Source organism: Dipteris shenzhenensis, chromosome 32 (assembly GCF_047967505.1).
Source record: "Dipteris shenzhenensis isolate YYH24624 ecotype China chromosome 32, Dip_SZ_1.0, whole genome shotgun sequence".
Classification (NCBI taxonomy): Eukaryota; Viridiplantae; Streptophyta; class Polypodiopsida; order Gleicheniales; family Dipteridaceae; genus Dipteris; species Dipteris shenzhenensis.
In genome coordinates, this window is record NC_141627.1 from 44,308,961 (window position 1) to 44,317,569 (window position 8,609).

Consider the following 8,609-nt stretch of genomic DNA (forward strand, 5'->3'; position numbering starts at 1 on the left):
GAAGACGGATATGAGTGCATGCTTCTAGTGTTCCTAACAAATTCAAATGAAAATAGATAGCGGTTCTAAACACATTCAGATCGCCAAAAACAAAAACAAATACATTGCTTCAAAGTATTATCGACATGCTGGAAGGGGCAACGATATATGTTGTGGGTGACTTCAACATCGACTACACTTCGGACAAAACACTAGCAGTAGTAAGATTGAAACAACTATTGCAAACCCACAAGATGCAACAATTGATTTTCGAAAGCACTACAATACACGGGTCTACAATTGATCACATTTGGACAAACTCGAAAAAAGAGCCAAATGATACAGAACTAACTACATTACTGGTCCGACCATTCGCTGCTATATACAACAATACAGGCATTAAAAAAAAAAAATCCCTTCACAACCAGAAAATTTGGAAGGCGCATTGAAGAACCTTCAACTTGTCAACTTGTTTCTTAATGAGTGAGGGAGCCTTTTAAAAAATAAAGAATTTGGGATAGGGTTTATAGGTTGATGACATAAAAGGTATGGTAAGGGAAAGGTGCTTAGGGTTTTGGATGCATGCATGCATGCATGCATATGGCGTAGGGTTTTCTAGGGGTTGCCATGGTGAGGGGTAGAGATAAAAAGGTGGAGCAGGCAGGGCAGCCATCAAGGGTGGGGTAACTTTTCAATTCCTTTTCCAAATCGCTCCCAATGGTAACAACACTGTTGCTGCGCCCAAAAGGTAAGCCTCTCAGGTTCTCTGTTTTTGTTTTTTTGTCAAAAACAAATCCCATCCCATCCCATCCCAGCACTAGTCTCATTCTTTCAAACCCTTGCCAACTTCCCCACCATTCTTCCCTCCCCCTCGCTAATTGTTAGGTTTCCTACCACTTCTTCACGCCATCAACCCCAATCGCAAGAATGAGGGTAGATTCAGAGATGTAACGGGCGCCATACGCATTCATGCGTGCCTGCCTTGCCTATTTGGATCTCGCTGAAGAGATGACTTTACGAGGTGCTGGCAGTCGTTGCCCTCTTCTACGAGCCTGTCCGTGAGGTGGGTTTTTTGTCTTTAAGGTTGCTTGTTCAAGACAATGATTTTCCGGGCAATCTTCCCCTTTCTCCGACAACTGTCCCCTTTTGGGGCCTTTGGGAATTTTGTTAAAGGGCAAGTTTTGCTCACATGGGTTTCTGGGGTTTGCCCTGCAGTAATTCCCGTCCGTCACACATGCGTCGATGGGCCTTTAGGGGCGCCTCGCTTCGTTTCGGTCGGGCATGTTAAAAGGCGCGTGAGACATCGAGATGGAGTGCAATAAGGACGAGGCCAACCGAGCCAGGGAAATCGCGGAAAGGAAGCTTGCGTTGCAGGATTATCATGGCGCCCTCAAGTTTGTTCAGAAAGCACAGCAACTCTTCCCCGGGCTTGAGAACCTAGCGCAGATGTCTGCCGTGATTGATGTTCACGTCGCCGCACAAGTCAAGGTCAACGGAGCTGAGCCTGATTGGTACAAGATTCTGCAGGTTGAACCCCGAGCGGATGATGTGCTCGTCAAGAAGCAGTATAGGAGGCTGGCTCTCCTCCTGCATCCGGACAAGAACAAATTTGCGGGAGCAGAAGCGGCGTTCAAGCTGATTGGAGAAGCTTCGCAGATCTTGTCGGACAGAGACAGGCGGCAACAGCATGATTCGAAGAGGATGGCTGCAGCCAAGACAACTAAATCCACACAACAAAGTCAGAGCCGGCGTGCTCATCAAGCAAGTGGGCAGTCCCACGGAAACAAACAGTACTCTCAATTTTCCGCAGCACCGCATCTTCTTCCAACCTTTTGGACTGCATGCCCATCCTGTCAGATGAGATTCCAATACTTGAGAACCTTCGAAAATCAAAATCTTCTTTGTGCTCAATGCCGTGTCCCCTTTTTTGCAAGGGACATTCATTACACTCAAAGCAGTGGAACCTATAATCCATATGGTTGGTCAGCACACTATTCTCCACAGCAAAACTTTAACCATAGCTCATCCCAACCCTTTCCTGGGGCTCAACAGCAAGGGTTCTACCATAGCTCTTCTCAATCCTTTCCACCCGTAAACAAGTCTACAGCCGCAAGCAAGGTGAAGGCTCCTCACATAGATGATGCTTCGCATGGCGGTGCTAACACGAGCAGTATGCCGGCTATGGGTCAGGATGCAGAGTGTGTGCAGCAACAAGTGTGTCAAGGTAAGGAAAGTGGTGACAGGGTGGGACCGGAGCAGAAGGCGCGGAACAAGAGAAAAGATGAATTGCGCAGGGAAAAGGAGGTGGAGAAGGAGATGCGAAGGATAGAGAAAGAACAGCAGAAGAAGGTTAAAGCTGATTTAAGGACTCAGGAAGCGTTGGAAAAGTTGATGAAGAAAAGGAAGGAGCAGGCAGAGAAGGCTACAACTAAAGAAAAGAGGCGTCGGTTGAAGAAGCATTTATCTGACAGCAGCGAAGATGATGATGATGAAAGTAATTCTCTGGATGACTTTTCATCGGAGGATGAGGGAACGGATGGGTTAGTTCAGTCTCAAACATATCCTCGAAGGTCTTCTAGACCTAGGAGAAATGTGACTTATAAGGTGGATGCAAGCGATGATGAGGCTGGTGATACTCGGGGCTCAAAGGCAGATGGTGATGATGAATCTCCAGATATGGAAAACCTGAAAGAAATAGGGAAGGGTCTTGATCAGAGGGGAAAAGAAACTAAGGGGTTTGATGAAAAGGGAGATGAAACTAAAAGTGGGATCCCAGCTGCAGATTTGAAAGAGAAGGAGAAGCTTGCAGACTTTGCTAAAAGTAAGATACGATTGAGCCTTAATTTGCAAGGTGGGAGGTCCATGGCCTCTGTGCCAGACTTGGAATCTCAAGGTAGAAAAGGTTCGAAAGAGGAAATAGGTGTTCCTGTCAATGGAGTTGGTCATTCCGACAAGGCAGAAAATTCTGAGACAGGCAAAGCAAAAGTTAAAGAAGATCACCTTGCAGATAAACAAGGGGAGTCTGAGCAAAAGATAAATGAACTTTCGGAGGAAGAACCCGAACCCGAACAGTTCACTGTGCCGGATGCTGATTTTTATAATTTTGACAAGCATAGAGAGGAGAAGGATATCCATGCAGGCCAAATCTGGGCAGCCTATGATGATAAGGATGGTATGCCGAGGTTTTATTTCAGAGTGAAAGAAGTGAAATCTCGTACTCCCTTCAAGGTCACTATCTGCTGGCTTGAGTTGCGGAATCTTTCTGAAGAGCAAGAAGAGTTGAAGGACTTGGGCTTTTGCTTTACTTCTGGTAACTGTTTCAAGAATTCCAGTACACAGGTGATTGATAGTGTAAATCTGTTCTCACATATTGTGAAATGGGAGAAGGGGCCTAAAGGGGCAATTAGCATATATCCAAGGACAGCAGATATTTGGGCACTTTACAGAGACTGGGAGCCCGGTCTTGACTTCATGAATGACAATCGGCCATTGAAGTATGACATGGTTGAGGTGCTTACTAATTTCACCGAGCAGACAGGTGTGAGAGTTGCACGCTTGGACAAGCTGAGTGGATTTAAAACCATCTTCAATCGTATTGAAGCTTTCTTAGAGATACCAGCCACAGAGATTTGCAGGTTTTCGCATCAGGTTCCTGCTCATATGTTGCAGGGAGATGAAGCACCAGGTATTCCAAGGGGGTGCTGGGAGTTAGATCCTGCTTCAGTGCCTATGGATCTTATTTTTCCAAGTGCTGATGCGGAAAAATCCAGATAGCAATGGACTGGAGCTGCCTGCTTCAGAGTGTAATATTCGAATTTCCTGAAAGAGGGTGTCAAAGATGGGACCATGTTGCACAGGTTTGCAGTTCAGCTCGCTGTGCTAAGCACAGGGAGGATCTATGTTACTAGAAATCGTAGGTATCTGAAGAGGACGTGTGGAGGAAGGTTTCTTTCATTTGTTTTTTGTGGGAAAGTTGGGGGAAGGGCATGTACTGAAAATGCAGCCTTCGGATACCAAAATCTCTGGCCGGCAAATGAGCTAGCCTATGAAGAAGGGCAATTGATTCATTCTTTGATAGTGGTCAGGAAGGCTATTTGGGGTATTGAGAAGAAAGCTGAACTGTGCTGCTTGGACGGTTCGAAGCAGATTGAGAGTTGACAGGGACTTTCTCTGGCCAAAGCTCATGGTTCATAAGCTGCACTCCTGAGTTGATTTCAATCACCAGGGTTTACGCTTTGGTATTCTGTAAAGATTGCAGGGAGCAGGCTATCCTCTCAGGTTATGTACGTTTCTGTTCTAGCTGTGCTGCCTATTGGCTTCTCAAAGCATAGCTTTCATTTCCCATAACTGAGTCAAGGGGCCTGTGTTATCCTATCCCTTGGATCTACTTGGAGGTATGTTCTGGTTCACGTGTTTCTTACTGCCCATCTGTTGACGTGTGCTTTCTTGCACCCTGCCAGCAAGAAGATTCCTGGCCACTTGGATGAAATAGGGTGAAATACTGTCTTTACAGAGTCTCGTGCAGGAAGCTGCACAGTTCAAATTTTTTGGAAGTTATTTGTATGTTTTAAATGGTAGTCTGCTGCTGTTGCATTTCTCTCCTAATTAGCAAGTATTTGCAAACAGGAAATGGGTCGTTTTTTGTGGATATAGAAGTGTTTTTTTCAAATTTGCAGTATATATTGGACTTTGTTCTGCTCATGTTCAGAGGACCTTTCAAGCAGGGCTTCTGTTTTGAGTATAGTGGCTTGCAAGGTAATAATTAAAAGCATTGTGAAAGACAGGTCTTTTGTATGTTGAATTTGTGTTTGCATCTCTCATAATGCTCAATGAGTAAATAATAGAGGTATCGATGTATGTTGCAAGTTCCTGGAAGCCTATGCGGCATGCTCTGTTTGGTATGCATCCAGGACCTTGGAACCTTGTGATAGCAGTAGTATCAGCAGTTTGATTTGGGTTGTAGCTGGACTGCGGGGAAATGTTTTTAGCTGCTGATTTTGAGCAGTCGATCCATCAATTAGTGTTTCTGTCTGCTGTATGTCTCTGAAGCTGGCTGAAACTACAATACTCATGTTTCAGTTTTTAACCCATTGCTACATGTTTCAGTTTTGTAGTGATTTGGTTAAGTTTGGATGTTTCTTTTCTATTCAAGGAGGAGGCATTCAACTTCTTATACAAGACGAATGTGGGTTAAGGTCTAATGTTTCTTTTGCATTCAAGCAGTATGTATTCAATTGACTTCCTTTGACTTGCAAAAGAAGGCAGATACAACTTTTAGGATGGTGTTTGGTAACCAAAACTATTGAAGCAAGACAAATTGTCCATCAGAGACCATGGAGAATTGAAGCTTCAAAGCATTTGTAAACTTTTGAGGTAAAAAATTTCATTGGGGCGTGGCTACCCTTTGTACTCGGATCATTTGGATGGACACGATGGGAGCAAGAGATGAGTTGAGAAAGCTGCAAAGAAGTTTACTGCTGAACATAGCCAGTGATGCCTTGAAGCTTGTAAGCAGTCGTAAGGATTGATAAGTGGCTGCCAGAAGGGTTTGAATGATTGTGACAAGAGTGGGGTAGTTGGAAGAGACCAAAAAGCTAATATTTTGTAACTACTCTGCATCATCTAGCCTTGCTGAAATAAGAGATCAAAAACATGAAGACATGAAGCTCACTGAGCACAAATTAGGAGATTAGGGCAAGGCGGTGGACGACAAGGAAGGAGAGACCATAATTGTTCCTTTTCTTCCTCTCTTTTTGCAAGAATTAGCATGCTAGCTGCATTTCTCTGAAGCTGGCTGAAACTTTCATATGTTTCAGTTTTGTTAGTATTGCCCCGCTAGAGGCAGGCTATAGCAATGAGAAGTGTTTGCGTCTAAAGCGGAGGTCCCCACGCTCGTTTCCTTTTTTGTAAGTGAGACTGTGGAATTGTCATATTTTGTTTGTTTGGCAGTTTGAGTCTTCGTCTTCCTCATGTTGCCTGTTTTTTGCTTCCAAATCGTGACGTTTCTGCGTAAATCCCGTAGCATTTGCAGTCAACCATGCATTTCGCGTTGAATTCCTCGGAACTACTCGCATTTGCGTCCAAATCTGTGGCATAATATTGAAATTGCTAGAAGCGCTTCAGCCATCCTAGCATCCCAAATTATCTTCTTAAATCCTCAGAGGCATGGCGGATGCTTAAGTTTTGTCTCCGTGGTCCTTCCTAGAATCGTGACCAGCTTCGCTTGTTCACGTTTTCTCTTTCCCTTGTTTCTACTTTTCTTGCTTGACAGGCACTTATGCAAAACAGTCTGGAGGAGGCCCAGGCAGAGCGTCAGTCGTTGCGCACTTATGCAAAACAGGTCTGGAGGAGGCCCAGGCAGAGCGTCAGTCGTTGCTAACTCTCGGCTGTCCTCTCGGTAAGGATCACAGAAAAGGGGGCAATGCTGTCGGGCACACAAACTGTGCCCTCTTGTTTTAGCCCGCTTCATGTTTCAGTTTTGTAGTGATTGGTTAAGTTTGCATGTTTCTTTTGGATTCAAGATGGGACACATTCAACTTCTTATACAAGATGAATGCGGGTTAAGATTGCACGTTTCTTTTGTATTCAAGCAGGGTGTATTCAACTTCCTCTGACTTGCCATATACAACTTTTAGGCTGGTGTTTGCTAACCAAAACCATTGAAGCAAAACAAGTTCTCCATCAGAGACTTGAGGGAATTGAATCTTCAAAACAGTTTTAAACGCTTGAGTGTTGAAAAATTGCATTGTGGCCTGTCTACCCTTTGTACTCGGATCTTCTGGATGGACATGATGGGACTCAGGAGCAAGAGATGAGTTGAGAAAGCTACAAGGAAGTAAATCCTTCACTGCTTAATCATAACCATTGATGCCTTGAAGCTTGTAATTTGTTGAAGGAGAAAGGGTCCTTGACCATACTTATGAGTCATGAGTCTCCTTTCTTGCTGCTCTTTTAATTAGCAGCTGCATTTCTCTGAAGCTGGCTGAAACTACATTGCTTAAGATGTTTCAGTTTTTCTTAAACCCATCCCTCATGTTTCAGTTTTCTTGTGATTGGTTAAGTTTGCATGTTTCTTATGGATTCAAGATGGATGCATTCAACTTCTTATACAAGAACGAATGTGGGTTAGGCTGCATGTTTCTTTTGTATTCAAGCAAGATGTATTCAGGTTCCTTTGACTTGCCAGATACAACTTTTAGGATGGTGTTTGATAACCAAAACCATTGAAGCAAAGCAAATTCTCCATCAGAGGAATTGGAGAATTGAAGCTTTAAAGCAATTGTAAATTATTGAGGTATAAAAAATTCTATTGTGGCCTGGCTGCCCTTTGTACTCAGATCATCTGGATAGACATGATGGGAGCAAGAGATGAAGTAAATCCTGTTCACTGCTTAATCATAGCCAAAGTCTCCTTGAAGCTTGTAAGCTGTTGAAGGATTGATAAAAGTCTGCAAGAAGGGTTTTAAATGATTGCGACACAAGTGGGTCAGCAAAGAGCCTAATACGGAAAGCTTTCATTTACCACAACTTAGGAGTTACGGCAAGACGGTGGACAACAATGAAGGAGAGAAGTCTCTTGACCATAGTTGTGAGCCTCGTGTTCTCTTCTTGGTCTCCCTTTGCAAGAACTTGGCAACTGTATTTATCTGAAGCTGGTTGAAACTATACTCCTTCATATGTTTAAGTTTTGTTTGAACCCACCGTCTTGTTTCTAACTTGTACTGATGGGTAAGTTTGCATGTTTCTTTTGGATTCCAGATGGATGCATTCAACTTCTTATACAGCTGAATGTGGGCTAAGGTTGCATGTTTCTATTATATTCAAACAGGGTGTGTGAAGCAAACCAAGTTCTCCATCATAGACTTTGGAGAATTGAAACTTTAAAGCAGTTGTAAACTACTGGGGTCAAAAAATTCCATTGTGGCCTAACCCTTTGACCTTGCGCATCATCTAGATGGACATGATGGGACAAGAGATAAGTTACAGAGAAGCAAATCGTATTCACTGCTTAATCATAGCTAGTGATGTAATGTACATGCACCTTTCTCCATTATATTTTTGGCCTGCCTTGGGCGGAGGTCTATTTGGAGATTCACGTTTTTGAGAGGCATTGTCGGATTTTTGTTTCACTTGTCAGAATTTTTTTGTGATGTGATTGGATGAATTTAGGGTTCTTTGATGGCCAAGAATTCTCCTGCAGGTTCCCTGCTCTCCTTCCTCCTATGATTCACTCCTACTCCACTCCTCCCAGGCAAGCCTCATGAATGCAATTCACCTTGTTGGATATCCTATTTTCATTTATTATGATTATTATGTTTGTTGACCACACGAATGAGTTTTCTTTGTGTGAGTTCTTGTGACAGGACATCACACTTTGATCGGCAGTTAGCTTCTAAAAATCTTGTGCGCAAGGTTATTCACAGTTTAGAGCATTTACCATGGCTCATCATCTATAGCTAGTCACCTTCAGCGTGACCACATTATGTACAATGCTAGCACAACACCTTCTGCGTGTGCATGATACCATAAATGTGACCACATAGCCCAAGACACATTCAACGTGTCTATGTCACTCTATCATCTTCAGAGTGATCTATCATCTTCTGTGTCATGTGTCATCTTTAGTAGAC

The 8,609-nt window shown here is 43.5% G+C and overlaps 1 protein-coding gene across 1 annotated transcript; it reads left to right on the forward strand.

Annotated features, from left to right (window-relative positions):
* The first annotated feature begins 726 nt into the window (after positions 1-726).
* LOC147880822 (uncharacterized) lies at positions 727-4,907 on the forward strand. The gene is made up of 2 exons (XM_087370534.1): positions 727-1,042; positions 1,195-4,907. The coding sequence occupies exon 2, from the start codon at positions 1,288-1,290 to the stop codon at positions 3,751-3,753; it is 2,466 nt and encodes an 821-aa protein (XP_087226660.1). The 5' UTR covers positions 727-1,042; positions 1,195-1,287; the 3' UTR covers positions 3,754-4,907.
* Positions 4,908-8,609: the final 3,702 nt, after the last annotated feature.

What these genes read in the sequence shown, in the direction of transcription:
- LOC147880822 (XM_087370534.1), top strand. Translation starts at nt 1,288, where the DNA reads ATGGAGTGCAATAAGGACGAGGCCAACCGAGCCAGGGAAATCGCGGAA.